This window comes from Diceros bicornis, chromosome 4 (genome assembly GCF_020826845.1).
Source record: "Diceros bicornis minor isolate mBicDic1 chromosome 4, mDicBic1.mat.cur, whole genome shotgun sequence".
NCBI lineage: Eukaryota > Metazoa > Chordata > Mammalia > Perissodactyla > Rhinocerotidae > Diceros > Diceros bicornis.
Genome location: NC_080743.1, coordinates 42,650,267 through 42,667,670, shown reverse-complemented (window position 1 = coordinate 42,667,670; position 17,404 = coordinate 42,650,267). Strand labels below are relative to the sequence as shown.

The following is a 17,404-nucleotide window of genomic DNA, read 5'->3' as shown; positions in this document are numbered from 1 at the left end:
GGGAAGTGCTATTATTATCCCCATGAAATGGGTGAGGACCTGGAGGCACAGAGAGGGGAAGTAACTTGCCCAAGGTCACACAGCCAGAAAGCAGTGGAGCCAAAATTCAAACCCTGGTGGTCTGGCTCCAGAGCGAACACTGTTAGCCATGACATTAGGCCGTAGTTATTCTTAGCAGAGAAGAGCCATGAGGGTAAAGTACAGTGAGGCTCACCATGGGACCAGGAACAGTAATTAAAATTTATATTTATAAAGAGCATTTTAATGAAATATGGGAAGACTTGTTAAAATATTTTAAAACCACAAAATTATACATATATGATCTCAACTCAAAAATGCCTTTTTAAAAAAGAACTCAAAGGAATATATAAATATATGAAAATATATTTAAAATATATTAATATATCTCAGGCATGCAGTAGATCAGCAAATATTTGTTGAAATTGGTAGATGATGAGTGGGCTCTTTTTCTTCTTCCCATTTTTCTCTTTTTTTCCAAATTTCTTTAATGAAAATTATTTTTTCACATAGGAAGAAATATTAAGGCCTCACTGTTTTATAATTGTTTCCTCCTGATAAATGTTTGAAAGAGAAATTTCTGAGAAACTAAAAATCCAGAAGCAATCTGTTTAAAAAAATAATGGGGAGGTTGCTAAGAAGCTCTTTAAATTGGTAGTATTCTGAGGGCTAGGCCTCAGCACACACTGAGAACAATGTACAAGGGAGGAGAAAATGGAATGAAGGATTCTGGTATATGACAAATTCAATGAGTAAGTATGGAGTCCTTGCCGTCCTAAGTGCTGGCACACAAGACAGGCAGCTCTTGCTTTCAAGGAACCTTCTAGAAAGATCTTCGAATCCCACTTCCTTGTTTTACAAATGAAGAGAAGACACAGCACATTTTTATTATTAAAGATATTCACCTCCTTGAAAAGTAAGTTCTCTTCACCCTGGAAAAGCATCATTCCTCTGGCAGACGAGGCCCAGCTCGGGGTGGGAGAGCCCTGAACGCTGAGCTCCCCTGGCCTCCAGGTTCTGCCACGGGCCACTTGCACCTCCTGAGCCTATTTCCCCAATCAGAAATCAGCCAAAATTGTACAATCTCCAGCTCATCATCCAGCTCTAACATCCAGTTCTATGATATGTAAATGGCTAGAACAAATTGACACCAGATGCCTTCTGGAGACTGAAGGGCCCTGGGTGTTGCCCAGGAACAAGCCTGGCGAGTGGCCCTCAAGAGGCAGGGGCATCAGGAGAGCTTCGGCCCAGAAGCACTGGGCAAGGCACAGGCACACCATCCTGTCCTTCCCCAGAAAGAGGAAGGAGCCAGCTGGTGCAGACGCAGCAGAGGCGCTGTATGCCCCGCCCCCTTCCCCAAGAGTCTCCTGCAGGGAGATTGGGGGGGGGGGGGCCGAGCAAGCTGACAGGAGGGGAGGAGGAATCCAGCCTCCTGCTCCCTCAAGGGCCCTCAATTACCCAGGCTCACGCTGTCCTAGGGCTAATTGTTTCTGAAGTGGCCAGCCTGTCATTCTCCACACTCAGCAGCAGCAGCAGCGACAGGCTTCTCTGTCGCCACTGCAGGACCCTGCACAGCACAGCGCACATTCCACTTTCCTCCTTTACACAGGCAACAGACTCCAGCAACCTGTGCCCAAGGAGCTGCTCCAGAAATCGTGTATTAAATATGGGAAAGAAGCCGAGTTGGCTAAGCCTGGACTCAGAAGGCACAGGCTTGCTCCCACCCCTTGCAAGAGAATCTGCCAGGGAGCTTGCAGATTTCCGTGCCACACCTTCCACAGAATCGGACTGTCTGAGGGTAGGACCTGGAAAGGGCATTTTAAATTAGCTCCCCAGAAGACCCTGATGTCCCCAGAGTGAGAACCACTGGCCTCAGGTCGGCTTGTAAGTGCATACTCCCACATCTACCACGCTGTCCCAAGAAGGTGGGAAGTGTCCCCTTCAGAGGGGGCGGCTGGGTGAGGGCCTGGGGGCAGCAGATGGGTCCCAGGGGGCCTCTCCTCTCTCCCACAGCTTCCTTTGTCAGTTTCCACGTGCACAAGCATGCACAGCCAAGCCCAGGGGCTCCCCTCAAAACTTGCGGTACCTCTGTCCACAATGCCTCTGCACCCAACCTCAGCCACCCCACCACAGCTCTCCCTCTCCCAACAGAGACCCACCTGCCGCATTACTTAAATAATGTTTATTTCTCATGCACTATGAAAGATGGGATGGTATGAAACACTGCATCTCACAGCAAAGGCCTCAGTTCAGAACACAACACAGGGGAGCAGCCGGGGTCCAGGTGTGGTCACAACTCTGGAGACCATACTGGGAATGCCACCCCCAGGGCTGCTGGCAGATCCATGACCCTCCAGCTGCAGTGGCCCCAAACATCGCACAGGGTGGCTGCCCCCTCCCACAGAAGCACAGGAAGCTGATACCAGAGGAGCACGTGGACCGGAGGAAGGACGGAGAAGCTGCTGGCAGTGACTTGGCGAAGGTGGTGGTCCAGCACCTCCAAGGCCTGAGTCCAGGCACCCAGGCCCACGACTGAGCTCCCAGCCCAACTCTAGGCACCGCAGAGCTGCTGGAGCCCGACAGACCCCCAGCAGCCCTGTGTCCACAGCGGACATGCACAGGCCCCCACTGACTGCCCCTCAGGCACATCAACAAGACAGGGGCCTAACCCCAAGCCCTGGCCAAAGCTCAGATTTTCCCAAGCAGGACCCTAAGGACTAGAGGGACCAGCCCCCGACAACCATCCCTAGCCCCTGTGGACAGCCAGGCTTCAGAGGATCCTGGGACAGGGCCACTGGCAGGGCAGCCCTCAAACCTGGGCCATCAGGTGCCACCGGAGCCAAGACAAGGGCAGAGCAGACCCTGGGCACCACTCTCATTGGGGTGGCACAGGGACAGATACAGGTCAGAAACATGCAGGACAGAACAGAGAAGAACGGACACATGCAGAGACCAGAACAGGGTGGGAGGGGTCCAAGGACGAAACGTGGTCAAGATGCTGAGAGGCGGCGGGCACCGTGTGGGCTGGGCTCACTGAGGCCCTGGGCTTATGGTGATGCCCGTCTCCTCTGGGATGGTCTCCAGCATCTCGCTCTGGACGGCCTGCGTGATGAGCGCCAGCTCCTGGCACAGGGTCTCGTGGCGGTAGCCCACGCGGATGTCTGGCACGTTGGTGCGGCGGATGTCGTTGCCCTCGGGGCCCTCCTTGGTATAGTTGGGCCCCAGCCAGTGGCTCTTCACCTGCAGGGGTGGGAGTGACGGGCAGGGCTGCAGCCATCCCTGAGGGGTGATACCCCAGCCGTGACCCATCTCAAGGCCAAGACCCCTGGGACCTCCCCAAACGCAGAGGAGGGGAGGAGAGAGGATGCCAAGGTCCAGGCAGGCGGGTGTGCTACCTTGTGGGAGAAGCCACTCATGAGCACGCTGTTGCGCGCCAGCTCACACATGTCACAGGAGCTCAGCTTCCACACCTGGGTGGCGATGCTGTACTCCTCCATCAGCGGCTCCTGCCAGACAGGCCATATCCTCTCAGACAGGCGCCCCTGGGTGCCGCCGTTCCTCGCCACACCGCACGCTGACTCCACCAGCAGGGGACAGCACCAGCCCTGAGACACTCCCCACCCCCCCCAACCCCCTGTGTCCAGGTATCCTTAGTGTCCCAGAACACCCGGCCCCCTGGTTGCCCGTAGAGTTCTGACCTTGGTGAAGTGGAACTGCAGGGGATCGTCAGTGGACAGCGAGACCATGAGGCCACGTGACAGGTACTCGGGGAGCGGGTTCCGGTGGTAGCTGAGGAAGAGGCTGTTGTTGCTGAGCGGCGACATAGCAATGCCAATCTGGGCCAGGTAATACAGGTACTGCAGGACTGGGGCCTGGGTAGGCAAGAGTGATGGGGGGCCTGTCAGGTGGCCTCAAGGCTGGGGAGGACACCTGGTTCTGAGGGGTACAGGCCACAGTGGGGGTGGAGGGGAGTCCAGGCTGGGCCCGAAGTGAGCAGGGTCCTAACTAGGGGCTGGGTGAGGAGGAGGATCAGTTGCCGAAGGGGCCCGAAGGGTTGGGGGGGAAGGTGAGCGACCGGGAGGGGAGGCTGGGCGCAGCCCCGACCTTGCGCAGCAGCAGCCCGTGGGAGATGTTCTCAGCCAGCATGAAGGCCGACACCAGGTGGTGGATGGGCCCGGCCTCCCCGCAGTGCGGCCTCAGCACAAACGTGTGGAAGCCCCTCTGCCTGGGGGGCATGAAGACAGTGTCAGCTCGAGCCTGGGCTCGTCTGGGCTCCTGACCCCCAGCCAGTGCCTGTGTGGGCCTAGGCAAGGGGCAGGGGTAGATTCTTGGCTGTGAGGAGTGAGCCATGGAGCCCCAAGGGCAGAGAAAGAACCCATCAGGTCCATGCATGGGGGCAAGAGATAGGTCAGAGATCTGGTGGTCCAGCCCAGGGCAGGCCCAGAGCAAGGTGTGTGGGGGGAGGGTGGCAGACAGCAGGGTGAGCAGAGACACACCTGCGCAGGTGGTTCAGCATGGCCATGTTGGCGAAGGTGTAGTACAGGTAGTAGGCATAGGGTGGGTTGTCCTCCTCTACCCAGGCCTTGGGGAGGGGGCTCTCCAGGTTGAAGACGTGGTTCTCAGGCTTGGACTCATCATCCACACTGTCAAAGCCATCCACCTGGCACGGGATCCTGGGGTCAGGCCCAGAGCAGCAGCTGGGCCTGAGGCAGGTCGTCCTCCCCATACCCAGCCCTATGCCGCCCCCTCACGTGCTCCAAGAAGAGGTGCAGCTCTGGGTGGCTGGCAGGATGCACGGTGGCCTCGAACAGCGGCAGGAAGATGTTCTCCAGCATCTCCTGGAAATTGGCCAGCTGGCCCTTGGTACGGTACACATCACTGCAGACGAGACATACACACATAGGTACATGCAGATCAGGGCCTGTGTGAGGACACCTCGCAGGCCAGTAAGTGTCAGGGCTCGGCCCGAGATCACAGAAGCGCTTCTGCAGCATGTTGGGTGGGCCAGGCTGGGCAGACCCTGGGTGGAACCAGGAAGGCCCCTCCTTCCACTCGGAGGGCTCGGCTGGGATGGAGGAGGGTCAGCCATCCCAGGAGGGCAGGAGGCAGGCCCTGGCCCCTTCAGCGCTAGCCCCCATGTTCCCTCCCACTCCCAGGGACACTCACAAGAGGCGGGGCACCTGCACGAGCCAGCGCACGTTGGGAGAGTGCACGCGATGCATCACAGCCCAGCGTGCCAGCTTGTCCCACTCGTCCCTCGAGCGCCCATAGATGGAGAGCCGCAGCTCTGCGTTCTGGTATTTGCTCTCCTCCAGGTCCGACATCACCTCCTGAGAGACACACATGGGGCAAATGTCACACTCAGGCTGCCCACCCGTCCCTGTCTTTGCACCCAGTCAGACCTCTTCATGCCTCACCCACCCCTGCAAGACCCCCAGACACCCAGGCTCTCAGTCAGGGGGAAGACTGCCCAAGGCCAACGCTGCCCCTGTACATGGGCCTGGCAGCCACTCCTCCCTACCTTGATGATGTGAGCAAAGTACTTCCCAGAAACCCTGTTGTCCGTCTTGATGAAGATCTCTCGGAGGACAGACTCCCCAATAGGGTTGTATTTGGCATTGAACTTGTCAAAGCGATGGAAGGTGTTCCTGTCCTGCAGGAGATGGGCAGACCCAGGTCACCTCTGACCCCAGCCCACACTGACCCAGCCCTTCAGCCCCTATGCCACTGGGACAGACCGCGTGCACGTCGAGCGTGTCCACACTCAGGTCATAGGCGGTGAGATTCATGCTCTCGAAGACCTCCCGCAGCGTCTGCTCGCGGCCCTGCTCCACGTGCACGATCTCCTCCAGGTGTCGCTTCATTGCCCGCTTGATGAAGCGCAGCAGATGCTTCTGGTTCATGCAGGACGAGGCATGGATGTGCGTGTCCACCTGGGGTGAACAGGGGGCTGTTGGGTCCACTGGAGGCCGGGAAGGTCTAGGGCCTGGGCAGTGGGATGGGAGAGGACTCCCCAAACTGGATGCTGGCTGGGGGGGCCCAGGCCCTTGAGGGGGAGGCTGGGCAGAGGTGCAGGGTCAGGCCACGGGTGAGGGCCCACCTTGCGGATGTTGTAGAAATCTCGGTGTGGCACCTTCTTCTGGGCAGCCAGCTCCTTCATCTCATTGAGCAGCACGTGCATCTGGAACTTGGAGCTCAGGTACTGCAACCGGCGGTAGCAGAACGACTTTCTGGGCAGGAGGAGAACAACGCAGGGCTCAGGGCCCACAGGGAGGCTGGAAGGGGAGCCAAGGGTCTGGGATAGGCAGGTACTCACATGGGGCCATTGATAATCAGGGCCATTAGCACATTGACATCTGCCACAAATTCCTGCAGGTCGGGGTACGGCAGTTCCACCTCTGAGCAACTGGCATGGAGGGGGAGCTTGGGTGAGCAGAGCAAGCCCAGCCCTGTGGGGGCCTCCGAGCCAATGCAGCACCCCACACAGCTTCCCCAGCACACCCCACACCCCTCTTACTGCTCATCGGGTTCCCTGCGGGTGTAGACGTGCATCACGCCCCGCACCATGCGCAGACCCAAGCCAAGGTCCCCAGGCATGGTGCTGGGCTCACAGTGCTCATACGGGTGCTGTTCCAGTGCAGGGGGGTGCACCGGGGCGTCTGCAGGAGTGGGGAGGGTGGAGTCAGGGCCAAGGCTCTTCCGGGCCATCACCCACTGCTCAGCCCACAGGCCCCGCAGAGCGTGAGAGACATGAAAGGCCCCAGCACGACAGCTCGTGCCCCTGCCTCCACCCCTCGTGCACCAAGAGGCTGGAATGAGCCTGGGTGTGGGAAGAAGCAGGCAGGGCGGAGGTTGCTGCGCCCCAAGCTCAGGGAGCCTTGGACCCCAGGGCACTTGGAATAGGGCAGGGACAGGGGGTCCCACCAGCGGACACAGGGGTGTCGGGGCCCTGCTCATAGGTCCGTGTCTCCAGAGGCTTCTCGGCCAGCTGCTGCAGGTACCGGCGGGTGGTGGGGCAGAAGCTTTGAAGCGACAGGGCCATGTACTTCTCCCGGATGAAGAGAGCCCGCACCACACTCTTGGCTGCGTCCAGCAGGTCTGTGAATGGCACCTAAGACAAGGACACGTGATCACTCTCCTCGGTCTCTGACCCAGATCAGACTCACTCTCATCTCCTTCCTGAGGACTTGACCCCAGAAACACTCAGACCATTTTGTTCCCAGCACATCAACTTGCTCCCAGCCAGACCCTCTGTCCTTCCAACTTTTGGAAAGAGAAAAACGCCCTCTCCAGCCCCCACCCAGCTCCCAGGCTCGGGGAACCCAATGGGACAGCGGGGATGGAGAGCCAAGGCCCTGCCCACACTTACCCCACACTTCTCCTCCCCGGAGATGGTGACCCGCTGAAATTCCCGTTCCAGCGCCACGTCGCGCTCCCGCAGGCCCCGGTCGCCCTGTCCCTCACCCTGCTCCTTGTAGAGCCTACAAGGGAGACATACAAGGGAGGGGTTGGAGCCAGCGTTGGGACAGGCCCCAGCCCTGCATCCCCCACGCCCCTCTGCCCTCCTCACTGGAGGTCCGATTCACTATCTGTCTTCAGGAAATCTTGCTTGGCCCGAAGCAGGATGTCCGGCTCCAGCCTAGAGGCGAGAGGGGCAAGAGGTCAGGCAGAGGACAAGGGCCTTGCTCTCAAGCCCCTGCACCGTGCTAGATGCTGTGCATGTGTTGTCACTCGTGGTCCGCACGGGGCTGTAGAACCCTGCACTGTGGGTGCTGTTCTTGCCCCACGTTAGAGATGAGGGAGCAGAGCCAGAAGTGAAGCAACACGTTCCAGGCCCTACTACTGGGCAGAAGACAGAACCAGAACCCAGCAGTCTGACTCCAAAGCCTGCGCTTCATACCACTGCTCTATGCTGCCTCCCCAGTGGGCCCCAAAGGGAGGACAGGAATGGGGCTCTGAAAGTGTCCAGGTAGAGACAGAGAGAAGCTGGGCAGGCTACCCTGTGCCCCCTCCCCTCAACCCCACACTGTCTGACTGTGCCCTCCAACCCCGCAGCTGCCTGGCTGTGTCCCACGACCCCAAAGCTGCTCAGCTCTGTCCCCCACTACCCCGCGGCTGTCCGGCTGCGCCCTGCGCAGCTGCCTGGCTGTGTCCCCCACACACACTGTGTCCCCCACAGTGTGGCTGTGCCCCCCGTGGCTGCCTCGCTGGGTCCCCCGACACGCTGTCCAGCTGTGCCCCCCCACCCCACAGCTGCCTGCCAGGCTGGGCCAGGGGCTCACTTGACATCCTGGCTGATCTGCCGCTCCAGGCGCTGCCGCCGCTCCTCCAGCTGCTCAATGGGGCTCTCCTCAGGGAACTCGTACGGGGCACTACGGAGCTCGCTCTCAGCTAGGGAGCGGCTGAACAGCTCCTGGTGGGAGGGGAGGAAGGGTCAGTGTGGCCTAGCCCTCAGCCCCCGGGCCCTCCCTTGCCGAGTCTGGGGATATGGTGAGGGCAGCAGAAGCTGGGGGTCCCTGGGAGAGCCTGGGGGACCAGGGCACAGCCAAGTGTGAAGTAAGGGGCCAGCTGAGGTGGAGGGGTATGGGGAGCAAAGACAGGGCATGGGGACAGCAGTGGGGGGACATGGGGTGAGGTGCCAGGTGATACCTCGGCGATCTCCTTGCATTTGCCATCCATAGACGTGCGCAGGTCAAGCGGGAAGTGCTTGAGGCAGGGGGCAGGGCCTGGCAGGGACCGGGCAGACTGCAGCGGAGGGGCCCCCAGCCCACCCCGAGCCTCTGTGGAGACAGTGATGCCAGGGTCAAAGGGTGGAGGGCAGGGCCTCGGCGCACTGGAAGCCCAGGCCAGCCCTGGAGAGAGGCCAGGGCCTGGAAAGTGGGCAGTTCCTCCTCACAGGCTGAGGAGTGAGCCTGCGTGTGGCTCCCAAAGGACGTCACCCTCACAGTCTAGCAGGGGACTCCTCACCCATTCCAGGCTCAGGGCTGGGGGTCCTGAGTCTGCCCCTAGAACAAGTGGATTCATTCACTCCAGGAATAAGAATCTGAATCCTGGACTAAGGGCTACTCCCTCAGGCCATGAGAACCTCCACATAAGTACCTCCCACAGGCGTACACACAGACACACACACACATACACACTCTCTCTCCAGGCACTCATTAAGGACCTGGTGGCCGTACACACACACACACACACACACACACACACACCCTCTCTCTCCAGGCACTCATTAAGGACCTGGTGGCCGTACACACACACACACACACACAATCCAGGCGCTCATTAAGGACCTGCTGGCCACACCAGCGATCCCCAGCCCACAACTTCCAGGGCAGGCAGTCCAGGATCCGACCTGCCTCTTGACTAGCAGATCCTCCTCTCAGAGGGCCAGGGCCTGCACCTGATATCCTAGACCTACAGAGCACAGGGAAGCCACAGCTGCCACTCCGCTCTGACCTGGGGACCAGCCCTCAAGAAGAGGAGGAGAGGAAGTGGAGGACCTGGTTGGCAGCAGGAACCCTACCTCCTCCCCAGAGGCCTGCCCTCTCCCTAGGACCCCAGGGCTGCCAAGATGCTGTCTGGCCCCAGCCTGTCCCTCCTACTGCTGGCTACCCCTCCAAAGGGAGCTGCCACAAACAGTCAGCACCACTCAGAGGCCCCAGGATCTGGGCCGGAGGCCCCAGGGAGGGCCTAGGAAAGGGAGCTGCAGAACCAGGCCCTCTCTCCATGGAGGGCAGACTCCTCAGCTGCACCACCAGGAGGCCAGCATTAAAGGCTGTGAAGCTGCTAGACTACATGGGCTGCCTCAGTGCCCAGCCCACCTCGAAGGACCCTCCTGGGCTCACCAGCCCCACCCTCCCAGCAGGAAGCTCCATACCCAACCTGGCTTCCCAGCCAGCTCTGAGGGGTGTGCCCTTCCAGCACCCTCCTTTCCCCTCTCCACTGTGGCTTAGGGACAGATTGTAGGCTCTGCCTAGGTAGCGCACCTTAAAGTCTCTGTCCCCACTTCCCAATACCCCAGAGTCCAGTCCCAAGGCTGAACAAAGGGAAGAGGAAGTGCCTGCTCCAGATCCAGGACCCAGCCCCCACTCACCCTGGTGCCTGCCTGGGTCCTACTTGCGGAGTTTAGGCAGCGCCGGCCAGCAGCCCCGTGCCCCTGGCCGCCTGTTTGCTGAGTGGAGCTGCAGCCAGTCCCCCAGGACAGCTCAGGGGCTGGCACGGGCTGTACCAAGTGCAGCTGCATGCAGGGGAGACCCTGGGATGACGGCAGACAGGGGGCTGGGGGAGCTCAGGGGAGCCCAGAAATCTAGGTAAGGAGCATGAGAGTTGGGAGATAAGAGGAACCCCAGAGCTGAACAGGGCCTTGACCTCTATAGTGCTAGGGCCTAGCCCAAAGTGAGGCCCCCAAGAGGGAGGAGCAGGGTAGGCTGATACGCGCAAGGCAGGCTGGCAGGGAGGGCCCCAGCCTCCTTAAAATGCACTGCCCTGGGGGACAGTGAGTGGGTAGGGCCTGGCTGGCCAAAGGGTAGGAGGGGGAAAGAAGCGGGTAATCAGCCCTCATCTCCATACCCAACAGCCCCAGGCCAGCTTCCTCTGCCCAGTGGCCTTGTTTGCTCACCACTGTCCTCTGGGGCCCTGACTATGGGGTCCCTTGGGAGAGACAGGGCCTCTGCTGGGGAGACGAGCTGGCTGGCAGTCGGGGAAGTGGCTCAGTCCAGGCAGGGGCTTCCCTCATGCCCAGGGGGCTGGTGCATGGCTCCCTAGACCTCCAACCCCTGTTCCAAGCCTAACGTTGGGGACAGGACCAACAGCCCAGGAGGAGAAGTTTCAGAGAAGAGGGACTAGAATTTGGAGGACTTGAGTCTGACTCCATTCCACTTACTGGCAAGTCTCTACCTCCCAGAGGTTTGAAGTCCTGTCTATAATGGGGTGATAAGCAGGTCGTGCCCTGCGTAGCCACAGCTGCCACAGAGATATGGCTCCACAAGTGTCCTGTAGAATACCACAATCTGCGATTATGAAACTTTCAGGACTCTCCAAACACTTCCCACGTGTAGTCCCACCTATCAGGGAGGGTGGGAGGTTCTCAGGCCCAGCACAGCCAAGGCAACTGAACAATGAAGGGCAGAGAACAGAACTTGGCAGGGATGGAGATGGGGGAATGCTATCTCTTACTTGGAAGAGGGCAGAGCAGGAAGAAGAAGGAAGGATGGGCACCTGCTCCACCCCAAAGGGGTAAGACAGAGCCTAAGGTCCTTGCTTACCCAAGAACCCTGATCCTACACAACTCCTCCCCACTTCTAACCCCCTCCAGCGAAGGCCAACCACAGACCCCCAGGGCTGGTCTGTATCGGGTCAGTGCAAGCAAGCCATAGGCCCTAATCTCAACCCCCTCTCCTAGCAGGGTGGCCCAGGGCCTTGAGGGAGATCAAAAATTGGCTACCCTGAAACATATCTCTTTACCTTGATTATTTTCTCTGACGGACATTTGACCTCCCTCAAATTGCCTAAATAATTTAACATAGAAGGCCTGTTTCAGGAAGGACTTACTATCATATGATGGCTGTAATATAATGTAAAATAGATGTTACAATAGGAAAGACACTAACAAGCCCATCTTATCAAAAATTCTGTCTCTCCCAGGCCACATTCTCTAGGTAGCCCTGCAAAGAGTTGCCAGACAAACATTTACATTTATAAGGGAACTCTCCATTTGTAAAGGTATCTCCCTTTCTGTATTAGGAAGAGGGGGGGATGGCCTTATCTGTGGACACTCTTATCAGTACGGAAGGAGAGGACTTAAATCTACATACTCTTGATTATTGTGATTTCTGTCTCTCCAGCCACATTCTCTATAGGTGGCCCTGTAAAGAACTGTCTGACAAACATTTATATTTCCCTCTCCATGTGAATTGTCTTCTTCCCCTCTGAAATTCCAAACCACTACCCCCAATAACCTCCTTTGTCTTTAGCTGAAGATAGTATTTAAGATGAGAATCTCTGCCATTTTGTTGAGAAACTCAGTTTCCCTGGTTTCTCCCATGTATACATGTTATTAAACTTGGTATTATTTTCTTCTGCTAATCTGTCTTTTAATTATTTGGCCAGCTATAAGAACCTTAAGGGAAAGGGCGGAGGGGGATTCTCCGTCTTCCCCGACAGCCTCCACAGAAATGCTAGGGTGACCAGGACAGGTTCCAGCAGCCAGAGCCATGCCCCCAGCCTGCTGCACTGGACTGCCAGGGTTCACTGGAGGTGACAGACAAGCAGTAACCTCCACACTCCCTGAGGCCAGGCTGCCTGCTGGTCCCTTCTCCCAGGGTCTGTGCCACAGCACCACACACACACATTCACCCAGGAGGAGTCGACCAAAAGCCAGAGAGGGCTACTCCCCAGCCACTCCCACCAACTCCAAGATTCTTGCCACCCCATCTAGCCTCTTGACCAGGAGCCCCCTCACTCACTGCCAGGACTGCCTCAGTAGGCAGAGAGGTGCCCAACGCTTTGACATACATGTATCAGATGCTCCCACCATGTGACCACCCAAAGGTGTACAGATCTAGCCCCAGGGGACACACCCCCTGGATGGCACAGACCTGGGCACAGGAACACAGACCCTCAGGACAGCACAGACCTCAGGCCAGCACCTTCAATGGCATAAGAAAATACAGGAGGTGGATGATCAGGCTATAGATACAGACAGCTGCTGGCAGGGGGAGACTGGCTTGACCTGGTCACCAAAGCATGGGTGGTCTTTCCTTAGCCACAAGGCCTGGGGGCAGCAGAGGGCAGGCAGATATCCCTCGACAAGCACAGACCCAGGCAGCCGAGACCTCAGGGAGATGGCACAGCCGCACCACGCCGCCTGCTCCAAATGGTGCAGAGATGCCTACCAGAGTGGGAGCCGAACCAAAGGGTGCAGGAGCACACGCAGGCGGGCAGCGGCCCCAGCCTGAGCCCCAGCTCAAGCCCAGCCCAAGGACACCCCACACTTCCCAGGAAGCTCACAAGACAGATCAGGAAGGAGCAATCAGCAAACGATAGATACAGTTGAGCCCCCAGCCCTGGGATGCCAGCAGCCATGAGTGTGCCCTAACATCAGACTCCCCCAACCCCCCACCACTGGCAGCCCCAGTGAGTGGCTTCGAGATCTGGGGTCCTAGAAAGAGGAACTAGCTGCAGGAAGACAGCCTGAGTCTGCCTGGGAAAGGCACAGCCGCCAGCAATTTGGCCAGTCCGCAAACCAGTCAGTCCCACACATCCCCCACTCCATTCACACACACTCCACATGCAAACAGTCTTAGCACATCCACACGCTGACACGTGTGCAAACACACCTCTTGCTGCACCCACACCCACTCGTTAGAGGACAGCATCCCCAACAAAAAAACCTGTCACCCTCCACCCCACCTCCCTCCCAGCACCACCTCCCAAGACAGCTGTCCCTGGGACCGAGGACGAGGGGTAACTCTGCAGAGAGCGTGCAGGAGAAGGGGCGCCCCTGGGGGACCAGTGGCCTGGGCGAGAGGTGGTGGGACAGAGCCAGTGCCCGAGGCCAGGACGCACACACTCACCTGGTACTGCAGCGGCGGCCTGCAGGCTGGCCCGCTTCTTAAAGGGATATTTGGCCTTGGATTTGCCGGGGCCAGATGGATAGGATGCCATGGCTCGGGCCGCGGAGACGGCGGGGGTAGTCTGAGCCGCACCAGCGGGGGCCGGCTCTGCCACATCCAACCCCTTCCTCCGCCCCGCCCCCAGCGGGAGTGACTGATGCAGGAAGCAGAGGCCCCGCAGGCGGAAGAGGCCCTGGCCACGATTTCTGATGTTGTCTAGGCAACTCGGAGGAGGGGGGCCTCCATATCCGCCCCTTATCGCTCCCCTCCCTTCCTCGGTCCCTGGAGAGTGACTGACGGAAGCTAGGCCAGGGGAGTGGACGTGAGAAAACAAGATGGGGAAGGGCTAGCCCCTGGCACTCCACTAACCCCCTCGGGTGCCCTCGCCCCTTACCAGGGCTCCGGGGCAAAGGAGTTAAAGTCCAGGCTAGCTGGTCCAGCCAGCCGGGAGAAAAAAAGAATAAAAAATAGAAATCCAGCACGAGCTCCCCCAAGCACAGAACACACTCCTCTCAGGGCAGGCGTACTCCGTAAAAACCCAGCCCCTCTGTGGCAGAGCCCTCTTTTTTCCTTCTCTATCTGATCCCCAGTCCCTGGGGTAGCCCAGATCTGGGAAGATGGGGTAGAACTGAGAATCCTAGCCCAGTAGGGAGGAGCCTGTCTTGGGAAAATTCCACTCTCCGGCAGAAGCTACCTTCTAGGAAGGCAGGGAGGCCAGGAGGCAAGGGCTTCTCCGGGGGTTTGGGAAGGAGACCTCAGCGTCTTGTGACGTTTCCCTCGGTCTTTCCACACTCAGGCAGTGCTCTCCCAGAGCCTCCCCAGGAAGAGCTGGCCGCCTTCCCTAGGTCTGCTGGCTGTGCCGAGACCCCCTCCCTCTTGTCACCCTGGCCACTGTACTTGTCTGCTCCAGAGACAACTCCCGCAATGCACGCGAACACACTCACCTGAGGCCATGCTGCCTGCGCCCCGAGGGGGACCGGGGAGGCTGTCCGCCACGGTCCGCACAGCCGGGAAGCCGGGGTCGCGAGGGAGGGGAGGAGGGCTGGGGCCCCTGCCCTGGCCCTGAGATGGGGAAAGTAAGGCAGTCTTTCAAAAGGGCCAGCTGGCGGGAGGCGGACCCCCGCCGACCTCGGCCGTTGCCCTGGTCTCGGAGATCCGGGAGTCCCGACCCCCAGCCCCGCACTGGAGAGGCGGGCCGGCCACGTGCTCCGCAGAGAGCGGGAGCCGGAACTCGTCTGGGCTTCTCTCCACGCTCTCCGGGTATTCGGGGCCGGACTCCCGTAGCTGGACTGTGGGGCAGTCACGCAACAGGTGCGAGCCCATCCAGACCTCGCCGCCGCCGCCGCGCGTCTCTGCGGCCGCCGGCCCCTCCAAGTCCGAGGCCCCGCCCTGGCCGGCCGGCCCCGCCCCCGCGTTTCCCTTCTTCCCGGCGCCACAGGGACAGCCGCCCCTCCGCGGTCCGCTGGGCCGAGTCTTGGGCAAGTTCTGTACGTCAGCTTCTTCATCAGTAAAATGGAATGGGGTAATCGCGTATCTCACTCAGAGGCGCGATTGTGAGGATTAAACGTTAAGCACCTTTGCCCCGTGCCTGGCACCAAGTCAGCGCCTAATAAGATAGAGCTATTATTACTGTCCCAGGATTCACTTTTAGCCCAAGTCCACCCCAGCATTCTCACTTTCCGTCGTCTGTGTTCTTCTGGCAGGCGTAGATAGGCAGGGTGTGTCCTGCAATTCTGTCTAACCCTTCCCACATTTATTTCTGTATTTGTTGGTTAAAAGCTTAGGCTCTGTATTCTATTCCTGAATTCAGTTCAATTCAGACTCCTCCACCCACTTCCTGACTAACGTTGGGAAAGTTACTTAACTTCTCTGCTTCGATTTCGTCTGTAACGTGAGTGTAAGAGACCCTGCTTTATGTGGTGGTGGTTAGACTTAGATGCGCTAATATAAGTTGAGGGCTTAGAACAGTGCCTGGCCTGTACTTACTACTCAGTTCTCATGTACTGGTCTTGCTATGTCCTCGCCCTTGGTCCCCTATTGACACGCTCACAGGTTGATTCACCTTGCAGCCTGTAAAGAAGTGGAGTTGGCTGCTTTGGGGACTGCAGACAACTCACCCAACCAGACCCCCACTCCCAACTGGCAGAGAATCCCACCTAAAGAGAACTTGTGAGGGCAAGTCCCTAAGACTTCACTAAACATAATTAAGTGTATTAGCAACATTTAGTCTTTTTCTTTTCTCTCCACCTTGTGGGAGCCCTTTGCCCCACACACCCAGTTGTACTAATGCTGTTTGTCTAGCTCCTCCCTGTTCTCACCACCCCCATAGTCAAATTCCTTCCCAAACTCTGCCTCCTCCACTCCTCCCCAGGCTGGATTCTGGACCCTGAACCCTATTCTCTACCTGCATCTGGTGCCACCTCCATTGATCCGTGCCTGCTGTTCCTCACCCTGGACAAACTCAAAAAAACATGGCCTCCATAAACATGGGGGGAAAGTTCACCTCACAAAGAATCAAAAACTAAAAAGTGGAGATACCATGTTTACCCATTAAAATAGCAAAGATTAAGGGAAAAAAGTCCTAATGCAGGCAAGGGTGTAGTTAGTGAGGTGGGACACACACATATACTAGTGGTGGGCATAAACATTGACATAATCTTTCTGAAAGCTGTTTAATAATATATAATCAAGAGTCTTAAAAAGGGTCATATTATTTGACCCAGTAATTCCACTTTCAGGAAATTGTTCTTCTAAAAAGAGCTGCCAGAAAAATATGCACAGTTGTCCATCACTGCAATGTTTATCACATAGAAAGGCTGGAAACGTAAAGATCCAATAATAAGGGAACGTTTAAATTATGTCAGATACGTACAATGAAATATAGCCATTAAAAATTGTTCTTGGAGGGGGCCGGCCTGGTGGCGCAAGCGGTCCGGGGTTCGCAGGTTCGGATCTCAGGGGTTGGCCGGTTGGGATCCCGGGGGCGCACAGGCACACTGCTTGGCAGGCCATGTTGTGGCAGCGTCCAGTGTAAAGTGGAGGAAGATGGGCATGGATGTTGGCCCAGCGCCAGTCTTCCTCAGCAAAAAAGGAGGAGGATTGGCAGATGTTAGCACAGGGCTGATCTCCTCACAAAAAAAAAAAAAGAAAAAAAAAAATTGTTCTTGGAGAATTTCTTAATGAGGTGGAAATGTTTACAGCGTAAAGTTAGGAGAAAAAAATGGATGCAAAAATCTGTACATACATTATGGCCCTAATTATGTGACACACATGCATAGAAAAAAACACATCAAAAAGTTTACAAATGATTTCTGTGAGTGATGAAATTATGGTTATATTTATTTTTTTATACTTATCTTCATTTTAAAAATTATCTACAATGCATATCCATTACTTTTATAATCAAGGGAATAGAAAACAACAAGTCTGTAAAAATCTGTAAGTGCCCCCACACCCCACCTTCAACAGACTGTCCTGGGTCTTAACCTCAGACTAAATTGGTCTTGGGGCCCTTAGTAATTTTGAGGCCATTGGGCTCTCAACAATGAATAATAAAATAAATCTCAAAATTAAAAACCAAGCACCAGGTAACCATGTAGAACATCATCTATATTCTGATAAAATGCAAATTTTGACATAGTTTTAAGGGGTGATATCTTGCATTGGGCCAGGTCTCTTTAGGATTCCCCCTCAATCCAGACCTACCTACTTAACCAGCCCATAGGTGTCAATCCTGCCCTCGACCCTACCCAAGCAAACCAGTTCACTAGTCC

General features: G+C 57.1%; 1 protein-coding gene across 3 annotated transcripts; it reads right to left on the bottom strand.

Annotated features, from left to right (window-relative positions):
* Nucleotides 1-2,185: 2,185 nt before the first annotated feature.
* On the bottom strand, nucleotides 2,186-14,977 carry AMPD2 (adenosine monophosphate deaminase 2). 3 transcript variants are annotated; one of them, XM_058538712.1, is made up of 18 exons: nucleotides 14,576-14,977; nucleotides 8,668-8,798; nucleotides 8,301-8,431; nucleotides 7,589-7,657; nucleotides 7,388-7,499; nucleotides 6,943-7,129; nucleotides 6,536-6,677; nucleotides 6,335-6,424; nucleotides 6,119-6,248; nucleotides 5,757-5,951; nucleotides 5,540-5,671; nucleotides 5,185-5,348; nucleotides 4,770-4,896; nucleotides 4,515-4,678; nucleotides 4,123-4,243; nucleotides 3,717-3,890; nucleotides 3,414-3,524; nucleotides 2,186-3,258 (listed from the first exon to the last, which is right to left on the bottom strand). In XM_058538712.1, the coding sequence occupies exons 1-18, from the start codon at nucleotides 14,583-14,585 to the stop codon at nucleotides 3,049-3,051; spliced, it is 2,400 nt and encodes a 799-aa protein (XP_058394695.1). In that variant the 5' UTR covers nucleotides 14,586-14,977; the 3' UTR covers nucleotides 2,186-3,048. The 3 variants fall into 3 exon arrangements, with proteins under 3 accessions (XP_058394695.1, XP_058394696.1, XP_058394697.1); XM_058538713.1 differs by lacking the exon at nucleotides 14,576-14,977 and adding an exon at nucleotides 13,593-13,956; XM_058538714.1 differs by lacking the exons at nucleotides 8,668-8,798; nucleotides 14,576-14,977 and adding an exon at nucleotides 13,593-13,748.
* Nucleotides 14,978-17,404: the final 2,427 nt, after the last annotated feature.